Source organism: Entelurus aequoreus, linkage group LG22 (assembly GCF_033978785.1).
Source record: "Entelurus aequoreus isolate RoL-2023_Sb linkage group LG22, RoL_Eaeq_v1.1, whole genome shotgun sequence".
Lineage (NCBI taxonomy): Eukaryota > Metazoa > Chordata > Actinopteri > Syngnathiformes > Syngnathidae > Entelurus > Entelurus aequoreus.
Genome location: NC_084752.1, coordinates 38,643,503 through 38,666,857, shown reverse-complemented (window position 1 = coordinate 38,666,857; position 23,355 = coordinate 38,643,503). Strand labels below are relative to the sequence as shown.

The 23,355-nt window shown below is 39.4% G+C and overlaps 1 protein-coding gene across 3 annotated transcripts in view; it reads left to right on the top strand.

The window, feature by feature from the left end:
* The window catches only part of ube2o (ubiquitin-conjugating enzyme E2O), a 64,839-nt gene that overhangs the window by 30,544 nt on the left and 10,940 nt on the right, over nt 1–23,355 (top strand). For 2 of the 3 annotated variants that reach the window (XM_062033150.1, XM_062033151.1), the window contains exons 7-19: nt 1,076–1,185; nt 3,255–3,405; nt 6,318–6,375; nt 9,069–9,231; nt 13,016–13,171; nt 13,251–13,405; nt 13,474–13,586; nt 13,650–13,778; nt 18,260–18,349; nt 18,416–18,713; nt 20,493–20,857; nt 21,041–21,221; nt 21,537–21,673. In XM_062033150.1, coding sequence (XP_061889134.1) covers nt 1,076–1,185; nt 3,255–3,405; nt 6,318–6,375; nt 9,069–9,231; nt 13,016–13,171; nt 13,251–13,405; nt 13,474–13,586; nt 13,650–13,778; nt 18,260–18,349; nt 18,416–18,713; nt 20,493–20,857; nt 21,041–21,221; nt 21,537–21,673 — 2,106 coding nt within the window. The remainder of the gene's footprint in view (nt 1–1,075; nt 1,186–3,254; nt 3,406–6,317; nt 6,376–9,068; nt 9,232–13,015; nt 13,172–13,250; nt 13,406–13,473; nt 13,587–13,649; nt 13,779–18,259; nt 18,350–18,415; nt 18,714–20,492; nt 20,858–21,040; nt 21,222–21,536; nt 21,674–23,355) is intronic. The other variant, XM_062033152.1, reaches the window with a different exon arrangement.

Genomic DNA, 23,355 nt, shown 5'->3' with positions numbered 1-23,355 from the left:
CAGTAATAGCACATCACCTCTTAATCAGTAATAGCACATCACCTCTTAATCAGTAATAGCACATCACCTCTTAATCAGTAATAGCACATCACCTCTTAATCAGTAATACCACATCACCTCTTAATCAGTAATAGCACATCACCTCTTAATCAGTAATAGCACATCACCTCTTAATCAGTAATAGCACATCACCTCTTAATCAGTAATAGCACATCACCTCTTAATCAGTAATAGCACATCACCTCTTAATCAGTAATAGCACATCACCTCTTAATCAGTAATAGCACATCACCTCTTAATCAGTAATACCACATCACCTCTTAATCAGTAATAGCACATCACCTCTTAATCAGTAATAGCACATCACCTCTTAATCAGTAATACCACATCACCTCTTAATCAGTAATAGCACATCACCTCTTAATCAGTAATAGCACATCACCTCTTAATCAGTAATAGCACATCACCTCTTAATCAGTAATAGCACATCACCTCTTAATCAGTAATAGCACATCACCTCTTAATCAGTAATAGCACATCACCTCTTAATCAGTAATAGCACATCACCTCTTAATCAGTAATAGCACATTACCTCATCCACCCTCGCACAGCTGCCACTAAACCTGCAGAAAATAGTCTTTTCAGGTGTCTCTGTTTACATTTTCCCTCTGGGCACTATTTTGTTACCTTTTATTAAGCATTTCATACATAATTTAGTTAGGTTAAGTGTTGAATGACATTTTATATTTTGGTTGAGTGTTTTCCATGCTTGTGTTGACATTTACTCCTCTCAGCCCTGATAGCTAAGGGGATTGTAATCAGGAAGGTTACATTTGAAATAAAAATGTTTACATTTAATATATTTCTCTCCTGGTCCTTACTTAAGGTGAGGTCATTAGAAATATGAATAATTATCCATCAATGCAAGCCAGATCCAGTTCCAGCCATATCGCCCAGCCCTACAACCTGCATAAAAACACCATCCACGTCATGCTGATTGTAGACTTGTTTGCCACCAAAGTTGTGCACGTCCATTTGGGATTGTCAATTATTTTTTTGCTGGCAACTTGTTCAGGTAAAGGTGGAGGAGCTGAAGGTGACGTGGATCACTAAAAGCTACTCCCCAAAAGGCTCTGACAGCATCTATCCTCCCCCTGGCACCATCACCCAGGAGAATCTTTGCAGGTTTGTTGACGTCCTCTTTCACTTCACAGCCATGTGTAATATAGCATATATTACATATTCACCTGACAATAATTTACATGCATTTGCATTTCCTGATCTATTTTTTACTATGGATTATTTTAGTAATCCAGTAATATATCAATGTCTTTAATCTTTTAGGCCCTTGGCTCTCTTTTCCTCTATTGTCCAAAAGCAGTGAAGTTGTCACGTTGTGTAAATGGTAAATAAAAAGAGAATACAAGAAATCCTTTTTAACTTATATTCAATTGAATAGACTGCAAAGACAAGATATTTCATGTTCACACTGAGGAACTTCATTTATTTTTTGCAAATAATCATGAATGTAATGGCAGCAACACATTGCAAAAAAGGCATTTTTACCAGTGTGTTGCATGGCCTTTCCTTTTAACAACACTCAGTAAAGGTTTGGGAAGTGAGGAGACACATTTTTGACGTGGAATTCTTTCCCATTCTTGCTTGATGTACAGCTTAAGTTGTTCAACAGTCTCCCTTGTCATATTTTAGCCTGCACACATTTTCAATGTCTGGACTACAGGCAGGCCAGTCTAGTACCCACACTCTTTTACTATGAAGTCACGCTGTTGTAACACTTGGCTTGGCATCGTCTTGCTGAAATAAGCAGGGGCGTCCATGGTAACAACATATGTTGCTCCAAAAGCTGTATGTACCTTTCAGCATTAATGGTGCCTTCACAAATGTGTAAGTTACCCATGTCTTGGCCACTAATACACCCCCATACCATCACACATGCTGCCTTTTACACTTTCACCCTAGAACATGTCTTGACCACTAATACACCCCCATACCATCACACATGCTGCCTTTTACACTTTCACCCTAGAACAATCCGGATGGTTCTTTTCCTCTTTATCCGGAGGACACGACGTCCACAGTTTCCAAAAACAATTTGAAATGTGGACTCGTTAGACCACAGAAGACTTTTCCACTTTGCATCAGTCCATCTTAGATGAGCTCGGGCCCAGCAAAGCCGGCACCGTTTCTGGGTGTTGTTGATAAATGGCTTTGGCTTTGCATAGTAGAGTTTTAACTTGCACTTACAGATGTAGCGACCAACTGTAGTTACTGACAGTGGTTTTCTGAAGTGTTCCTGAGCCCATGTGGTGATATCCTTTACACACTGATGTGGCTTTTTGATGCAGTACCGCCTGTGGGATCCAAGGTGTGTAATATCATGGCTTACGTGCAGTGATTTCTCCACATTCTCTGAACCTTTTGATGATATTACGGAGCGTAGATGGTGAAATCCCTAAATTCCTTGTTGAGAAATGTTGTTGTTCAACAATTTGCTCAGGCATTTGTTGACAAAGTGGTGACCCTCGCCCCGTCCTTGTTTGTGAATGACTGAGCATTTCATGGAATCTACTTTTATACCCAATCATGGCACCCACCTGTTCCCAATTAGCCTGTTCACCTGTGGGATGTTCCAAATAAGTCTTTGATGAGCATTCCTCAACTTTATCACTCTTTTTTGCCACTTGTGCCAGCTTTTTGGAAACATGTTGCAGGCATCACATTCCAAATGAGCTAATATTTGCAAAAAAAAACAAAGTTTCTCAGTGTGAACATGAAATATCTTGTCTTTGCAGTCTATTCAATTGAATATAAGTTGAAAAGGATTTGTTGTATTCTCTTTTTATTTACCATTTACACAACTTCACTGCTTTTGTAGTTTGTATTTGAGTCATCTCTCTCGGCACTCTGAGAACAAACGCACAAACGCATGCACACGATTTAGTAGTGTTATAGTCATGGCATAGATTAGAGTCAGAGCTTTTCTTCCTGTCCCTCACACACGACACTGACCTCGAGAGAGAAACAAAAGTTTGGCGAGTTGGCAAACAGAGAAGGAGTTCTGGTACTGATTCTAAGATGATGGTACTCCATGAAGCTAAGTCATCAAACTGTCAAGTATTTTTATAGAAACTAGTTTTTCTTTGGCTTCCTTTTTCCCCCAACACAAGTGTTGTCTTATATGTGGCTCAGTTCAGTAGTTGAAACTAAAGTGTTGTTCTCCTTACTGCCTTTAGGGTAAGGCGCCTTGGCTACTACGACCACACCCAGAGGCAGCTTGGAGAGAGGGCACTTTACGTCTTCCCTGCCAAGGGGGACGCCACACGCATCTCATTTGAAGGGCCTGAAGGGGCCCATGTCCTCTCGGAGGATCCCGTGGTCAGAAAGGTGTAGATTACAGGAATGACTTGTTATCCAGCTTGAAGCTCATGTATTAACAGTTGTGTGGATTTCCTACTAAAAATTGGCCTACGCTCAAATCCAGAGAACACACAAAATCAGATGTGTGCACACGCACTAATACAAGCACATTTCTTTTTACATCCCAATCAACGGCACATGTTTGGGTGGCTGGACACGCCCCCTTATAAAAATGCAAATCCTATTGAAATTAGCCACGTGCCTGACATTACACTATCTGCCCAATCAGTTAGTTGGCGGTGCTTCTTTATGGCTTTTCAAGGCAGCGAGAGAGGGTTGAATGGAATAAAGTGTGTGAGCCTGTCGAGGCTGCAGGCTCCGAGAACCGCACACAGGCTGAAATACAAAGTAAAAATGGTCGGACATCAGGAAGGAGGTGAAGAAGAAGATGGATGCAGGGCCAAAACAGGCGAGAAGACCTGAGATAAAGTAGTGCTCATCCTTTTTAAAAAAAGATAGTTGCTGCAATGATACGTAATACTTGAGAAAAGGTGGGTGACTCAATTACCACTAGGGATGATACTCGAAACCGGTTTTCCCAGTTGTTCGATAAGAAAAGAACCGAGTCCTCGGACTCGAATCCCTTTTTGAGAACCGGTACCCGTTATCGAGACCACTATAGTAAATAAAAAGAGTTGGTTCTTTATTCAAATCCCGTCCCGACCAGAAATGCTCCGTGGGACATCACAAGAAATGACGTCACGTAGCTCAGTCATTAGGCGCAGATAGCGAAAGCAGGAAAAAAATGGACGGGAAAAAGCGCTCCAAGGTGTAATAAAGTTCAAAACAAAAGCTATAATCCAATGAATAACTTTACTGAGAGATTTGAGCAGGGTAAAAATACACGAACACTTTTACGACGAAGCAGAAACATAGCAACCAGGCTAGCAACGCACCTCCTTTACGGCAGCTGTCGCAACCTTCTTAAAGCAACCGCAGCACATACATATATATACAACACTGCAGCACATACATATATATACAACACTGCAGCACATACATATATATACAACACTGCAGCACATACATATATATACAACACTGCAGCACATACATATATATACAACACTGCAGCACATACATATATATACAACACTGCAGCACATACATATATATACAACACTGCAGCACATACATATATATACAACACTGCAGCACATACATATATATACAACACTGCAGCACATACATATATATACAACACTGCAGCACATACATATATATACAACACTGCAGCACATACATATATATACAACACTGCAGCACATACATATATATACAACACTGCAGCACATACATATATATACAACACTGCAGCACATACATATACAATATATCTCTCTTTTTTAACTCTTTCCTTATAAACGTTACAAAATCACACTGTAGATGTGTTGTCTGTCTAATTATAAATAATGCAGACGAGGCGTGTTGGCTGACTTCTTGACGTTTACTTTCACAGCGTGCTCATAACCTCATTCTTAGCTGCCGGGTGACGACATGCAACACTTTTCAGGGCTACCGCGCATGCTCGTCACTCCCGTTGCATGCTGGGTAGTGTAGTTGTTATATTCCCTAGCTCATAACATCTTTCCCCCTATAAAGAAATAATGTTATGTATTTCTTTTTTTTAGCTTTAACTTGTCATTTTTTAGCATTGTAACCACATTTGCAAACAACTTTTCTCTTCATAGAATTTTCTTTCAATAAAGAAAGTGCAAAAATGTCAAAGCATCATAACAAACAGTTATGTCAAATAGCAGCAGAAGTGCACTTGTTGGAGAGCTGTATTATTTCCAGTTTTGTGCCCAAGGGACTGATTTTATTTAACACTATTATTATTTATACACCTATAGTGATCACAGAGACAGCTTGTTTTTGTGTTACTGTATATATTTGTTTCTCTGAAAAATCCCACTTAATATACTTTGGGTAACAACAGTCAATATTTATTTATTTTATTTTATTTTTTTAGGGGGGTAAAAGTCAATATTTATTTATTTATTAGATTAAATTGTTTTCTTATATAATAAAAGTGAGCTTTTGTTATTTGTTTTTATGAAAAATCACACTTAATATACTTTGGGTAACAACAGTCAATATTTATTTATTTTATTTTATTTTTTTAGGGGGGTAAAAGTCAATATTTATTTATTTATTAGATTAAATTGTTTTCTTATACAATAAAAGTGAGCTTTTGTTAAACCAAATATTGTGTGTTTTTTTCCATATACAACAACCTATCTGGACTCCATAAGAGAATCGATAAGGAATCGGTTCAATAAGAGGATTCCATAATAGGCTCGAACTCGATAATTTCTTATCAAACATCATCCCTAATTACCACCAAAATGTGTTCATACAGTAGCCTGCTCACAGCCAAATGACAGTTTCAAGTATAAACTGTCTTTTATTTGGTGAGAAGTAACTCTGGTTTGACTCCTCAATTAATTATCAGAACACAGGAGAGCTTCTTGCTGTAGCAGCCATTCATGTGCTGCAAAGTTCCTGCAACGCCCGGCTGCAGCTGCTGGTGCTGCAGTCCCAGGAACACATTGTGGCAGCAATAGGTGGCAAAATGATGGCCCAGATAAATGAATAAACGTCCTGACAAATATGAATATGAAGCTTTAAATGCATCGGCGAAAAAGTGAATTTTGTGTCCTTGCCTCAATCTTTTTTACACTGTTGAAGTCAAATGTTGGCAAAGCCCAAAGGAGCACCTCTGTGGTTTCTACAGCCTGTAGAAATGTGTGTGTGTCCCAGGCAGGGCACATTTCCATGCTCAGTTCACTCTAGATACATCTCAAATTTGCTAGGTTTTAATACATGAGGCCCCACAACATATTTAACCTAATATTTGTGCGTGTTGTGTTTTGCAGTTGAAAAGAATTTTAAAGAAGGATTCCGGGAAGAAGACGGAGAATATTGATGCACAAGGTACCAAACAACTCAGTAATATGTTTTAGTTCCATACTGTGCATTCCCATCCTTATTCCTCCACACCAGGGGTCACCAACGCGGTGCCCGCGGGCACCAGGTAGCCCGTAAGGACCAGATGAGTAGCCCGCTGGCCTGTTCTAAAAATAGCTCAAATAGCAGCACTTACCAGTGAGCTGCCTCTATTTTTTTAATTGTATTTATTTACTAGCAAGCTGGTCTCGCTTTGCTCGACATTTTTAATTCTAGGAGAGACAAAACTCAAATAGAATTTGAAAATCCAAGAAAATATTTTAAAGACTTGGTCTTCACTTGTTTAAATAAATTCATTAATTTTTTTACTTTGCTTCTTATAACTTTCAGAAAGACAATTTTAGAGAAAAAATACAACCTTAAAAATGATTTTAGGATTTTTAAACACATATACCTTTTTACCTTTTAAATTCCTTCCTCTTCTTTCCTGACAATTTAAATCAATGTTCAAGTATTTATTTATTTTTTATTGTAAAGAATAATAAATAACTTTTAATTTAATTATTCATTTTAGCTTCTGTTTTTTCGACGAAGAATATTTGTGAAATATTTATTCAAACTTATTATGATTAAAATTCAAAAAAATTATTCTGGCAAATCTAGAAAATCTGTACAAACAAATTTAAATCTTATTTCAAAGTCTTTTGAATTTCTTTTAAAATTTTTGTTCTGGAAAATCTAGAAGAAATAATGATTTGTCTTTGTTAGAAATATAGCTTGGTCCAATTTGTTATATATTCTAACAAAGTGTAGATTGGATTTTAACCTATTTAAAACATGTCATCCAAATTCTAAAATTAATCTTAATCAGGAGAAATTACTAATGATGTTCCATGAATTATTTTTTAAATTTTTTCAAAAAGATTCGAATTAGCTAGTTTTTCTCTTCTTTTTTTCGGTAGAATTTTGAATTTTAAAGAGTCGAAATTGAAGATAAACTATGTTTCAAAATTTAATTGTCATTTGTTTCGTGTTTTCTCCTTTTTTAAACCGTTCAATTAAGTGTAAATATCATTAATTATTAATAACAACATAGAGTTAAAGGTAAATTGAGCAAATTGGCTATTTATGGCAATTTATTTAGGTGTGTATCAAACTGGTAGCCCTTCGCATTAATCACTACCCAAGAAGTAGCTCTTGCTTTCAAAAAGGTTGCTGACCCCTGCTCCACACACATGAGAAGTCTTTCATCCTTTGTCGTGGTCAGCAAATGGAGCGTCTCCTTCCTCCAAGAGTCTTGGAAGTAAATGTCAGAGAGCTGTGAGAGCAGTCTGTCAGACAGACTCCACAAATGAGGCTTGAGCTGAGGGAATAGTCTGTGCAGAAGCAAAGTGCAGCTTTGTCTGCTTGATCCAGGAACATGCATGACAATGTTGTTATTCTCCCCTCACAGGACTCCATTCTCCAAACCAATGCAGTGTTTCCCCAGGTTGTGCTGGGGAGGGCCTAGTCTATATGACATCATTTATGCATCATCTGCGATAATGCATATATTTTCTATATAAAGGCAAACATTTAAAAAAAAATCTGTGTTAGTATTAATTAGTATTAACATAAATTTGTGCCTGTATTATATCGTTTTGCTCTATTTTTCAAGTGTTGCTGCTCATTGCACAATGTACTTTGAGAAACTTCATCAATCCTTTTAGTGACTTAAAACAAAACAAAACCGTCTAGCAACAAATCTAGCATCTATTTCTGGTGTTATTGGAGACTACTTGTCATTAGAGACTCTACTTCTGTAGACTGATTAGAGACTCTACTTCTGTAGACTGTACTTGTCATTAGAGACTCTACTTCTGTAGACTGTACTTGTCATTAGAGACTCTACTTCTGTAGACTGTACTTGTCATTAGAGACTCTACTTCTGTAGACTGTACTTGTCATTAGAGACTCTACTTCTGTAGACTGTACTTGTCATTAGAGACTCTACTTCTGTAGACTGTACTTGTCATTAGAGACTCTACTTCTGTAGACTGTACTTGTCATTAGAGACTCTACTTCTGTAGACTGTACTTGTCATTAGAGACTCTACTTCTGTAGACTGTACTTGCCATTAGAGACTCTACTTCTGTAGACTGTACTTGTCATTAGAGACTCTACTTCTGTAGACTGTACTTGTCATTAGAGACTCTAGTTCTGTAGCTTCACTTCCACAATGAACAGCGAGAGCTGCTGCTCCCGATGACACTTTCTCTTCATGAAAGCGTGCCGCCGTCGTCCAATACTTGCACATTGCACATTTTGTAGATCGCTGTCTGCGGGTACATCTCAGATATATTGAAGTAAATCCACATTGCAGACATGTTGCCTCTGCTCCAGACAATCGAATGCGTATTTCTTACGTCATCACGACATCTTGTTCAGCAGTTCTGTTTCAGGGATCTTTTTTCAGTGGCCAAATTTTCGGTGCATCACAAGTCAAATGTGATCATATTATAGGTTATATATATATCCATTCATAGAATATATAACTTTAATTTATTTTCACATAAAAAACACCTAATTTTGAAGGTGTGGCGGCTTTTATTTTGCTGTGGTGGGGCGCCACCATCAATTACAAATAGGGGGTATGTTGGGTCTGTCTATAAACTCACAAACTTGTCATCACAATTGTTTTAATCTCATCTTTTAACAAACATGATCATATTTTGCTGCAGGCGAGCACAAATCGGAACAAACGGACTCCTGCCATCACAACAGTAATGGCCCTGTTGAACCCAACCTGACTGCCCCTGAACCCCAAAACACACATGACGCCCCTGCAGAACTCTGGGAGCAGGACGCAGATGACGAAGCAGCAGAAGACACTGATGATACCAGGTCCGCCATTTAGCCTATGATCAAATAAATGCACACACACACACACACACACACACACACACACACACACACACACACACACACACACACACACACACACACACACACACACACACACACACACACACACACACACACACACACACAAGTCCCTTTGGTGCTTTCAAAAAAGTTAACAACCATGTTGCCACAATAATACTTAAAAGAAAAAGTTTTATTACGCATCTCAGTTGACACCTAACTCAGTCCTCAAAACATATGTATGGTCTCTCTTTCTTTTTGGTTGTGGATGCTGGACTTTAAACAATCAACTGAAAAAATTAAAGGCAACTGAAATGTGGCTCTTAAGAAAAATGCTCCGCCTATCATGGACAGAAAAGAAAAGTAATTAAAAGGTATTAGAACTACCAAAAATGATCTCTAATTGAAAGAATTTGAAAGAGGCAGCTCAAATTCCTTGGACATATCAGAAAAGTCATCTTAGAAAAAGTGATGTTAACAGGAAAATTAGAAGGAAAGAAAGCAACATATGTCACCTAGGAAACTTCATTGGAAATAACAATACAGTGAAACCTCGATTTATTAACTTAATTGGTTATTGAACAGGGTTTATTGATTAATAAGTTTGTATAGTGATGAAAATGTCTCCATATAAGCAATGTAAATATAAATAATGGCTCCCAGCCTCGACAAAAGTCCATATTTTAGTGAAGGTTTGTACACAATATAAAGTGCTACACTGTTCTGTATATGAAAGAAACATAACAAGGAGGTAATGGGTGTAGCTAACAAGCCAAAACAACAAGAAGCTGCTGTCCTCTGTATGTGCTGCTCTGCCAACACGCACACACACACACAAGTCCCTTTGTTGCCCTCACAAATAATCAGAAATCACAACATTTCCTTAACGACGGCGTGGCGAAGTTGGTAGAGTGGTCGTGCCAGCAATCGGAGGGTTGCTGGTTACTGGGGTTCAATCCCCACCTTCTACCATCCTAGTCACGTCCGTTGTGTCTTTGGGCAAGACACTTCACCCTTGCTCCTGATGGCTGCTGGTTAGTGCCTTGCATGGCAGCTCCCGCCATCAGTGTGTGAATGTGTGTGTGAATGGGTGAATGTGGAAATAGTGTCAAAGCGCTTTGAGTACCTTGAAGGTAGAAAAGCACTATACAAGTATAACCCATTTATCATTTATTATCATTTAACATTTCCTTAACATTAACAACCATATTGCTCCAATACCAAACATTTAAAAAAGTAAACTCCGCTTCCATTAACATTGGCAAAGCAGGAGTTGAGGAGAAAAGAGCAGACGGGGGGGGATTGGGGCGAGGGGCCGTGCGTGTGCTTTGGAAGAGGCTTTCAAATAAGTTAGCTTTGACATCTTTTCCCAGATAAGTCAGATCTCATCACAATTTAAACTTGCTGTGGTACGTCCATTCTTCCATACTTGTGAGTGCTATTAATGTACTCTTGGTAAATAGTCACTGTGATTCCCTCCTTCTTTCCACGCTGGTCTGTTGTCTTTTTGGGACTCATATTGAGTTAGCACACTGGAAAAAAACTTGTCAAAAGGCGAAAAATCACAGAAAAGACAAAAATGCTGAAGTACTGAGAAGTGATTACCGTATTTTTCGGACTATAAGTGGCAGGTTTTTTTCATAGTTTGGCCGGGGGTGCGACTTATACTCAGGAGCGACTTATGTGTGAAATGATGAACACATTAGCGTCAAATATCAAATAATATTATTGATGTCATTGACGTAAGAGACTAGACGTATAAGATTTCATGGGATTTAGCGATTAGGAGTGACAGATTGTTTGGTAAACGTATAGCATGTTCTATATGTTATAGTTATTTGAATGACTCTTACCATAATATGTTACGTTAACATACCAGTTGGTTATTTATGCCTCATATAACGTACACTTATTCAGCCTGTTGTTCACTATTCTTTAGACATTTTAAATTGCCTTTCAAATGTCTATTCTTGCTGTTGGCTTTTATCAAATACATTTCCCCAAAAAATGTGACTTATATATGTTTTTTTCCTTCTTTATTATGCATTTTCAGCAGGTGCGACTTATACTCCGGTGCGACTTATACTCCAAAAATACGGTAGTAATGTACTTCACAGTAAGTGACGTAGAGGCCTCCGTCTCCCCCAAAATGCTGCGCCCTGCTTTGTGCCTGCAAGCGGGACACAAAATGAATGAATGAATGAATGAAGCCTTCGCACACGAGACATGGTTCGCACACAGGCGTATTTGGCCCGATCTAAAAGTTTGTTAATCGAAAAGTTTGCTAATAGTTTTTTTTTAATTGAGGTTCCACTGTAATTAGACTTAGACTTCCTTTTATTGTCATTCAAATTTGAACTTTATAGTACAGACCAGGGGCCGTACTTATCAAGCTTCTTAGAATGACTCCTAAGAAGTCTGCTAAGAGTTGACTTAAGAGTAAATAAATTCTTGGCTGAAAGCTGCACTTAAAAGTTAGTTATCAAGCGTCTTACTCACACTTTCAGCGAAGTGTAGGACTGAATCTTAAGTGTCACACTCAGAGCTGAATTACGACATTACTATGTGCCGTAAACGCAATTTTAGGTGACGTCATTTCTGTGTCCATAGAAATGACCAATCACGGAAGGGAATCCCTTGTCTAAGAATAAAGAAATATCTTGGAAATATTTAAGTGGACAATGGGAGTGTATATTTTGACAATAAACTACAAAATAATACAAAACAAACTAGTCCCCGCCGGCACTCCCTCTCTTCTCTCGCCCACACACTCACTGACGTCACTCACCTCACGGCCACACACATACGCTACTGTCATAACATTTTCTTTCCAATTCATTAAGTAGGCAACTAATTTGAAACTGGTGTGGGTGGCTCTATATATACTAGCCCACTGCAGACACATGCAGAAATCAACAAGGAATCGAAAAGTATTAAATCTGTGACAAAAATAATATCCGCTCTGTCTAAACGATACCGTTTGATCAGCTGCTCGTCATCAAAAAAAAAAAACATTGTTCCGTTCCCTGAATGTTGGCGCACGTCTCTCTCGCCTCAGTGCCATCCCCTGCTGGCAACTCCTAACCACTTAAGACACCTCTGAAGGTCTCTTAAATATCGTGGAGAGTAGGAGTGATTCTTAGACTTAAGAATGTTGATAAAAAGCTTTTATTCTTAAGTTTGAGAGTAGGACTAAATTTCGCAAATTCTCAGGACTTAAGTGTAAAATGGCACTCTAAGAAGCTTGATAAGTACGGCCCCTGAACAAAAGTTTGTTGCATTAGCTCATGGTAGTGCAGGATAAAAGAGCAATAAGGTGCAGATATAAATAAATAGATTATTGTACAGATAAATATATTGCACTTTTGCGTATGCATCAAAGTTTATGGATGTATGTTATATTGTCTTTATATTCCAGCCACTTCATCCATTTTTGAGGGGAATTGAGGGGATTATTATGATGCGTTCAAGAGTCTTACGGCCTGAGGGAAGAAGCTGTTACAGAACCTGGAGGTTCTGCTATGGAGGCTGCGGAACCTCTTTCTAGAGTCCAGCAGTGAAAACAGTCCTTGGGGGGGAATATATATACAAATATAAATACAAATATATGTAATATAATATAATAAATGTCTGCCAACTCCATGATGAGGATGCAAGCAGGCTATACAAGACACTATAGCACACAGTTGATCATCAGTTTGTAAACTTGTCTCAGAACAGCTCCAAGAATTGTTCTCTCTCGCTCTCTCCAACCGGCCTGCAGCTCTCTGACGTCGTCGGCCAGCTCCACAGCCTCCTCTCAAAGCGGAGGCCTGGGAAGCAACCGCAAAAAGAGCATCCCGCTGTCAATCCGCAACCTGAAGAGGAAGCACAAGAAGAAGAGGACCAAGTTCTCCCGCGAGTTCAAACCTGGAGACTGGTGAGCCTGTCTTGGTGTCTTGGCCCTCTGATGCACAGAACACAGTGCAAGTGGAACATGATTAATATTGTGTGTGCAGTGTGGCTGTGGAAGTGGTATCTACCAAGACAACAGCTGATGTGATGTGGAAGGACGGGCAGGTGGAGAAGGGGATCAGATCCAACGACCTCATCCCCATCCAGCACCTTGACAGCCACGAGTTTTGTCCTGGTGACTTTGTTGTGGACAAACGACGTAAGTATTGACTTTTGACATTCCTGGAATTGTAATATCATGTTTGTATCTTGTGTTTCTCGCTGTAGCCCAAGCCCTCCAGGACCCAGGGGTGTACGGCGTGATCCAGTCTGGCGACCACAGGGGTAGAACGTGCATCGTCAAGTGGATTAAACTCAATGCCACCAGTGATGATGTGGAGGCAAGTCAAGAAATGAACATTATTGTGGTTTGTGTGCATCAACTAAGCTTCTTTGGCCTCCAGGTAATTGGTGTGGAGGAAGACGTCAGCGTGTACGACATAGCAGATCACCCTGACTTCCATTTCCGCACCACTGACATTGTCATTAGAATATGGAACTCTGAAGACGGAGAGAACGACTGTGGAAATGAGGTGAATGGATACGTTTGTTTGGATAATTACTGGAACTTCTTGGTCAGCAATAATAGAGTCAGAATACCGTATTTTCCGGACCATAGGGCGCACCGGATTATAAGGCGCACTGCCGATGAATGCTCTATTTTCGATCTTTTTCATATATAAGGCGCACCAGATTATAGGGCACATTAAAGGAGTCATTTTATTATCATATTTTCCTAAATGTAAAAGACTTCCTTGTGGTCTACATAACATGTAATGCTGCTTCTTTGCTCCAAATGTTGCATAGATGATGTTTTACTCATCATCTTCAACTTATTTTCTAAATGTAAAAGACTTCCTTGTGGTCTACATAACATGTAATGCTGCTTCTTTGCTCAACATGTTGCATAGATGATGTTTTACTCATCATCTTCAAGTCGCTTTCTGACAGTCTCTTCTGGATTTTTTGTGGGCGGTCTTATTTACGTGCCTCCACTTGGACAGCATCATCTTTGTTGTAGTGGTGTAGCGTGCAAGGACGGGAGTGGAAGAAGTGTCAAAAGATGGCGCTAACTGTTTTAATGACATTCACACTTTACTTCCATCAATAACAAAGCAGCATCTCCTCATCCGCCGGAAATGTGTCCAACCGGAACTCTCTAATAAGTAAAGTTCCTTGGGTGAATAATGTAAAGTCACTACACCGGTATGTTTTAGTGCTTTCATGGTGAGTTTACTGACAGATATAAGTAAGAACTTTACACTACTTTATATTAGAAATGGCAACATGAATGTCACATAAGAAGATAGAGACAAAGAAGAAGCTTATCCACTATGGTGTTGCCACGGACTACAAAGGCAGACACGCCCAATTTTTCATGACTTATGCAGATCCCAAATACAGATCAGCAGGTAGCAGAAGGTTAGAAAAGTTGCTTTTTCATAATATTGTGAAACAAAACACCAGATAATGTCTTACCTTACACACACAGCATAATAATACTCCTATGTTGAAGCACATCAAGGGGTGTGGCTTCATAGCTTACCAAAGTCCTACTAAAACATTTTGATAGAATTTTGAGTGCCGTGTGTAATGTTTTATATTTTCAATGGAACATATACAATGTTGGTGTTGTTTACTTAATCATATTGCATTCTACACATATCTCTTATGTTTGACTGTCATCTACTGGTCACACTTATCATTACACCATGTACCAAAAAAACCAAAAACGCTTCGAGGTCGGTAAGCAAAACCAAATGTATTCCGTACATTAGGCGCACCGGGTTGTAAGGCGCGCTGTCGAGTTCTGAGAAAAAAAAAAGATTTTAAGTGCGCCTTATAGTGTGGAAACTACGGTAAGCTGTATTAGCCAAAATATGTTGAACACACAAGACATTTAACACTGTGCTCTCTTGTCAAATGTGAACAATAAATCTTAACGATTAATTAAAAATATAAACAAGGACTTAAATAACAAATATTTGTAAGACTTAGAAATTAGAGTACAGTGGTGAATAGAGCAAAATCAAAAAGGATGAGGTGAACATGAGTTAGTACATCCACAGTGACAGGTAAGTTCCAGGTGACAGGAATGATGTCGACATTCAGACTAATTAATCAGCAAAGTTTATGTTTGACGTGTTCCTTTATGATCTAGACCAGGGGTCACCAACCTTTTTGAAAGCAAGAGCTACTTCTTGGGTAGTGATTAATGCGAAGGGCTACCAGTTTGATACACACTTATATAAATTGCCAGAAATAGCCAATTTGCTCAATTTACCTTTAACTCTATGTTATTATTAATAATTAATGATATTTATCTTTGTGGAAACACTGATCATCTTAATGATTTCTCACATTAAATATATATAGAAACAGATAAATATCAATATGCAACACTTTATTTTTATATTTTCTCTAAGTGCACATTTTTCAAATGGAACATTTTCAAATGATCACTTCTAAGACAGTCTTGTGAAATAATAATATCCCATTTTAACTAGCTAGCCACTAACATTTGTTAACAAATCATGAATTACTTTGCACCATGTTTGTACAAATAATAACTCATGTAAAATACAAAAGTCAACCCTCCAATGTTTAAATAAATCATGTCACACTTTGAACTGGACACCAAATCTGTTATCTGTTTCTTTGTCAGTTAGTGAAGACCAAGTCCTTCAAATATTTTCTTGGATTTTCAAATTCTATTTGACTTTTGTCTCTCTTAGAATTAAAAATGTCGGGCAAAGCGAGACCAGCTTGCTAGTAAATAAATACAATTTAAAAAATAGAGACAGCTCACTGGTAAGTGCTGCTATTTGAGCTATTTTTAGAACAGGCCAGCGGGCTACTCATCTGGTCCTTACGGGCTAGCTGGTGCCCGCGGGCACTGCGTTGGTGACCCCTGCTCTAGACCACAGGTGTCCAAAGTGTGGCACAATCAAAAAATACTATTACACAAAAATACATAAAAAATCTAAAAAAGCGAGCGTACAGGTGAAATGTAACAATGTTGACTCTAATAACACAAAGCTGCCATGCGGACTGTTTTTTTTCTTTAAAACTGTCATTGCTCAAAAAATAATAATGAATCAAAATCACTGTTGTTATGAATTATTGACCTATTGAAGTCTCCAATGACTTCACATCAAACATTCCACTTTGACATATTTTTGGGGGTGGAATATGCCTGTTTTGTGTGTTAGACATTAAAGTTTTCTACGACAAAAAGGTAGAAGACAAACAAAAAAACTCCCAACAAAAATAGTTTAAAATAAAAAAGGAATCACCACTGTGAAAGACCTCTATGCAGACGGAGTGTTCTCATCCTTCACTGAACTCTCTTCCAAATACGATTTGCCGAACTCCCACCTTTTTAGTTTTTTTCAGGCGAGGGACTTCGTAAAGAAACAGTTCCCACACTTTCCGAATCGTCCTCCGGAAACTCTTATAGATACATTATCTTTGAGCCCTAATCATAAAAAATGTATCTCTGTGTTATATACCTCTTTAAGTTCAGTTGCTCCAAAGTCTCTATCAGTGATAAGAGCCTCGTGGGAGAGCCATCTTAATACCAACATATCCCACCAACACTGGGACTCTGCCCTGAAACTGCTTCACTCCTCCTCAATATGTGCCCGCCATAGTCTCATCCAATGCAAAGTAATCCATCAAATTCATTACACTAACTCAAAACTATCCAAAATCTACCCCACTGTTAGCAATACCTGCAATAGATGTAAACAATCTCTGGCCGATCATGTCCATATGTTCTGGTCCTGCTCTAAACTATGTTCCTTTTGGGAGGATATTTTTGACACGATCGGGAAAGCATACGGTCAAAACTTTCCCCCCAACCCATTATCAGCCATTTTTGGCGTATGCCCCGATAACATGTGCCCGGTATCATTAAAAGGCGCTGTTGCTTTTACGACCTTGCTGGCCAGGCCATTGATCTTGTTTAATTGGAAGCTGGCTCGTCCCCCATCACACGGCCGTTGGATTAGAGAGGTTCTCTACAATCTCAAACTAGAAAAACTTAGGTTTTCGCTAAAAGGCTCGGCTCAAGCGTTTGAAAGCTCATGGAGTCCTTTCTTGCTGTATGTCAACTCTCTTGATTTATCCCCACACGCAGATGAGGAATAATCTCCCTTTTATTTATTATTATTATTTTATTTTAATTGTATTTAATTTAATTTTAATTTTATTTTTTCCCTTTCTCTCCTTTCAGCCTGTTTGTCTGTCTCTGGCCTCGTATGTGTGTGTGTGTGTGTGAGGATGTCTGTCTTTGTCGTCTTACTTGTTATATGATTGTGCCTTGTTGGTGTGACCTGAGTGGGGTGGGAGGGTGGGTGGGGATTTGGGTCTTAAGGGAAAGGGTGTGAAGAATTTTCTGACTTTAAAATTGTACTGTTTCGACTTGCACTTTTTTCTGTATTTGAAAATGCCAATAAAAAAAGTCGGATTAAAATAAAAAAGGAAATTGTAATCGATGGATGAATATAAAGATGTTCTAGAGATTTAACTGTTGAAAATAAAAACATCTGTATGACTTATTTTTTAAACTCAGTGCTTTAAAAGTAATGAATTACAATCAATGTTGTTACCAGTTATTGACCCATTTCAGTCTTCACTTACTTCACATCAAATATTCAACTTTGAAATGTTTTTGGGGCAAATGTTGCATGTTTAGTTTTTGCCTTAAAAACAAGAGTTTCTTTAACAAAACAAGTCTATAAAACATATATGTATGTATGAAAAAAAGAAAAATGACACGACTTAATAAAAAAAGACCCTTCTGTGTCCTGGAGAAACATAAAGGTTAAAAAAATCAATATATTGCAATGATTTTGAAAATGAAAAGTATCAAAGTGACCGTGCGTGCTTTTTAGTTTGCAGCCCTCAGTGGAAAAGCTTGATTTCAACCATACAGAGAATGAATCCTTTGCCTACATTTGAATGTTGTGCTGAATTGTGGAGGTTGAAAGATGCTCTCCTGCTCCCGCAGACATCAGTTGGCCAAGTGTCCAGGGTGGACGTCAACAGCAAAGTGGAAGTAGTGTGGGCAGACAACTCCATGACCATCGTCCTCCCACAGGTACACTTCAATTGTAAAACTACAAGTCAAATGAAATCCTGAAAAACACATTTGAACCCCACACAGCATCTCTATGGCGTAGAGTCCGAGATAGAGGAGACGGACTACGACTCTGTGGAGGAGACCAGCAGCGGCTTGTCCACCGAGGAGTGGGAGGATGAGAGCGACAGCTGGGAGACGGACAACGGCCTCACCACGGAAGACGACAGCCACGTCAACAATATGGACGTCACGGAGACGGCCACCCCCGTCCCCCTCGACTCCTCGGTGTTCATCATACCTCCTCAAGAGGGCAGCAAAGTCAGCAGTCCCACCAAAGCAGTGGAGGACCAAGTAGCTGTGGCTAGTGCTACTTCTGGAGGAGGTGTGTTGCTTTTTTATTATGTCAAAGCAGGCCCGGTCCTAACCAATCTGGCGCCCTAGGCAAGACTTTAGGTGGCGCCCCCCAACATCGGCAGTGAAGTGAATATACTCACAAGAAACCGAATAGTTTTGTCTTTGACCTTTTTTTTTTACTTAAAAAAAGCAAATTAACAATCAGAATAGTTAAAAAGATTTTAAAAAATATGGATAAATAAATGAATACAAAAAATAAAAAATGAATATATGAAATACAATATTTTTGACATACATAAACACAAAATAAAACGTGTCAACAAGTTGCATAAAATAAATTAAAAATACAATATAAATAAGGCACTGCACAAAACAAGATATCAAACCAGTATGACTTTAACAACTATATTACAAAAAAAGGGGATCCTACAGAGTTCTCTATTTGTGCTATTTAATATTGCATTAACTAGAATGACTTACAAATGACTGTACACCAGGGAGTACTGTAATTACCTAACAATACATTATTATTTTCCATAACAATTTAGCCCCCTCCACAATATTAACCCGACGTTAAAACAGAACTAGCTATTTATTGATTAGCAATTGCCGAATCATGTAACATTAGCTTAATGCTAAAAAGCCAGGTTACTATCACATTCTGTAACAGACAAATAATTTCATGTAGGCTAACGTTACCTACCTGCTACCTCTGTCTTTTTCTCGTTTCTCCTCTTCTTTTCTCTTTTTTCTTCCCTGGGCACCTGACAGTTTTGGCCGTTTTGACATCTTGTGTTGATTTTTTGATGTGGTGACGTCCAAAAAGAGTCATGATACGGGAAGGGAGGGGGCGCACCGTGCCGGGGGAGGGGGGGCGTAATGTTGTAACAAATAATATTTCTATTAAATAGGCTTTACTTTGCATTTTAATTAACGTGGGATTATTTTATGTATATTGTAGCGTCCCGGAAGAGTTACTGCTGCAAGGGGTTCTGGGTATTTGTTGTGTTGTGTTACGGTGCGGATGTTCTCCCAAAATGTGTTTGTCATTCTTGTTTGATGTGGGTTCACAGTGTGGCGCATATTTGTAACAGTGTTAAAGTTGTTTATACGGCCACCCTCAGTGTGACCTGTATGGCTGTTGACCAAGTATGTTGTATTTAATGTTGTCATTATGGTGGTACTTAATGAATACTTAGGTCTACTACACTACTGTATTTAATGATGTCATTATGGTGGTACTTAATGAATACTTAGGTCTACTACACTACTTTATTTAATGTTGTCATTATGGTGGTACTTAATGAATACTTAGGTCTACTACACTACTGTATTTAATGTTGTCATGATGGTGGTACTTAATGAATACTTAGGTCTACTACACTACTGTATTTAATGTTGTCATTATGGTGGTACTTAATGAATACTTAGGTCTACTACACTACTGTATTTAATGTTGTCATTACGGTGGTACTTAATGAATACTTAGGTCTACTACACTACTGTATTTAATGTTGTCATTACGGTGGTACTTAATGAATACTTAGGTCTACTACACTACTGTATTTAATGTTGTCATTATGGTTTTACTTGGAGAGTTTTTTTGTGAAAAAGTTTGAGAACCACTGTATTAATATTTAAACACAATCAACTTACCTTCTGCACACGGCTGGTATTAACTGACCTCCCCCTCACTGAGTGGGTAAGAAGGATTCATATCAGAAGATTCCTGTGGAATGAATGGTTGAATGTTGGACTATTGAAGTAGAAGTAGGAAGACGTCTTGTAACGAGGGCTCTCTCCTCAGGAAGTACTCCAGCAGGAGGCGTCAATGGAGCTGAGAAGAGCAGCAAGGACTGTGCTTCTCGGGGCTTCAGGGAGTTAAAGGAGGCCCTGAAGATCCTGGAGAGCCTGAAGAACATGACCGTGGAGCAACTCTGGACCGGCGTCTCTCCCACGTCCCCTACCTCAATCGAACCGGCTTTGGCGGCCAAGGCGGCGAGTTCGGCGCCGCCCTCGGCCCCCAAGAAGCCCACCAAGGAGCGCTTCCTGGACGACATCAAGAAGCTCCAGGAGAACCTGAGAAAGACGCTGGATAACGTGGCCATCGTGGAGGAGGAGAAGATGGAGGCCGTGGTGGAAGCAGGTGGGGGTGCAGGCGCAGGGCCGGAGGTACGTTGGATGAATGCTGCGCCATTGACAAGGAATGTGTGGGGTGCACTACTTGGCTACAACCAGCAGGGGCGCTGTTGAGTCAGCAAAGCAACGGGAGTTACTTACCAATCACATCTTTGTCCGCCATTTCAATACTTCTCCTCATTGTTTTCTTCCCCCTGCTGGTTCTTCCCTGTTCAGGCGGAGCAAGGCGGCGAGGAGAAGCCCCGCCCTGAGCCTCAGACGCCGGTGGGTGGACAAGAGTGGCCCACTGAGTCTCTGAGTGACACACCTGTACTGTGCCAACAGAGTGGCGGCAAACCTGGCGTCACCTTTACCAGTGCCAAAGGGGAAGTGTTCTCTGTGCTGGAGTGGGCACCAGGTGAGAAATCATGTCTGCTTGACTTTTGACTTTTTAGACTTTCTCTGGATTGTGGGAAGGACGCGTCAGTCCACCACACCTGATAAGTCCACCCAGATCCTCCTTCCAATTAGGCCGGCTCACGAGACTTCAGCTGCTGTGACTGCAGAGACTAATCATGTCTACATGAGTGCCATCTCTTTGGGACTTAGTTCAAAGACTAATCATGTCTACATGAGTGCCATCTCTTTGGGACTTAGTTCAATCCTCCAACCTTCTCTCTCTCTCTCTCTCTCTCTCTCTCTCTCTCTCTCTCTCTCTCTCTCTCCACTGCAGACACGCATTCCTTTCACAAAATGGAATTTCAGCCAGCCGAGGCTAAGAAGTTCTTCAGTACTGTCAGGAAGGAAATGGCTCTGCTGGCGACGTCGCTGCCTGACGGCATCATGGTCAAGACCTTCGAGGACCGCATGGTGGGTTCACGGTCATTTGGTTCTTTCTTACGCCCCCACTTAGAAAAAAGAAAACATTTTGTGCCCCCCCCACTCGCCGCCACGTCTATAAATAGTATCATGTGTATATACAATGGTGTAAGCAGTGTTGGGTTAGTTAAAGTTAAAGTAGCAATGATTGTCACACACACACTAAGTGTGGTGAAATTTGTCCTCTGCATTTGACCCATCCCCTTGATCACTCCCTGGGAGGTGAGGGGAGCAGTGGGCAGCAGCGTAGCCGCGCCCGGGAATCATTTTTGATGATTTAACCCCCAATTCCAAGCCTTGATGCTGAGTGCCAAGCAGGGAGGTAATGGCTCTATAGTCTTTGGTATGACCCGGCCGGGGTTTGAACTCACGACCTACCCATCTCAGGACGGACACTCTAACCACTAGGCCACTGAGTAGGTACTGAAAACCAGTAACTAGTTACAGTTACTAGTTACTTTATTTCAAAAGTAACTCTGTTGCTAACTCAGTTACCTACACCAAAAAGTAATGCGTTACTGTGAAAAGTAACTATTTAGTTACTTGACATTTTTAAGGCTCCCATTAATGCCCTTTTAGCCTTCATGTCAGTCCTGTTATTGCACTGGACAATAATAATAATAATATAATGTGTTCATCAACTTCACATGCATTTGCAACTTACTTTGAAGAATAACTTTATTTGTATTCTGTAACAGAAAATATCTAAATTGCATCAACTTTCCCGAAATAAAAAATATAGATATTATTTATTACAATTAGAATTAAAATGAGTAACATTTTGAAAAATGTTTTTAAATTAAATTAAAATTCATTATAAACGTATAATTTACATACATTTTAACTCTGAACATGTTTTGAACAATACATTTAATCTTTACAATTTGTTTGACTGACTTGAACACTTTTATACTGAAAGATACACTTCAATAAAGTCCAATAATACATTCAAATTGATTAGCAACGTTTACTCAGAAGCACAATACATATAAAAACATTTTTTTTGTCTATATTTAAATTGTTTATTAAAATGAGGAAGTCAGGATTAATGGCTACAATGAGCACGTTCTGTAGTGCACAGATTGTTGCAGGATACTGATAAAGCACGTGCCTGGGGGTCTGTTTGAGAACAACTGTTATACGTACACGGGGCCGTCCTAATTTGATGGACTTGTTTGTGTAAGCCAGTGCTGGTGGGGCGGGACCATACAGTGACTTTTATGGATGAATCTTTGAAATAAAAAAGTGTAATATTTTGAGAAGCAGTGGTGTAAGCTCACCATTCTACTTCTCAACTGATACACTCAACATGGTGTAAAATGTGTGTTGCTTGTGATATGACTTTTCTGACAAATGCAGTACGTAATGGCACTGTCGTTACATACAGTGGATTGACTTGAAATTTCTCACACTCCAAAACACATGCAGCGTGACTTTGTGGCGTTAAGACAAGTCCTCATGAAATGTGTGAGACGGCGATACAGACCGAGCACATGCCTGAACACTTTGAGCAGGATTGTTTGCAAAACACACCACGAGAAGACAATTTGGTGTCATCCTTCTTCTCCATCCTTCTTCTCCATCCTTCTTCTCCATCCTTCTTCTCCATCCTTCTTCTCCATCCTTCTTCTCCATCCTTCTTCTCCATCCTTCTTCTCCATCCTTCGTCTCCA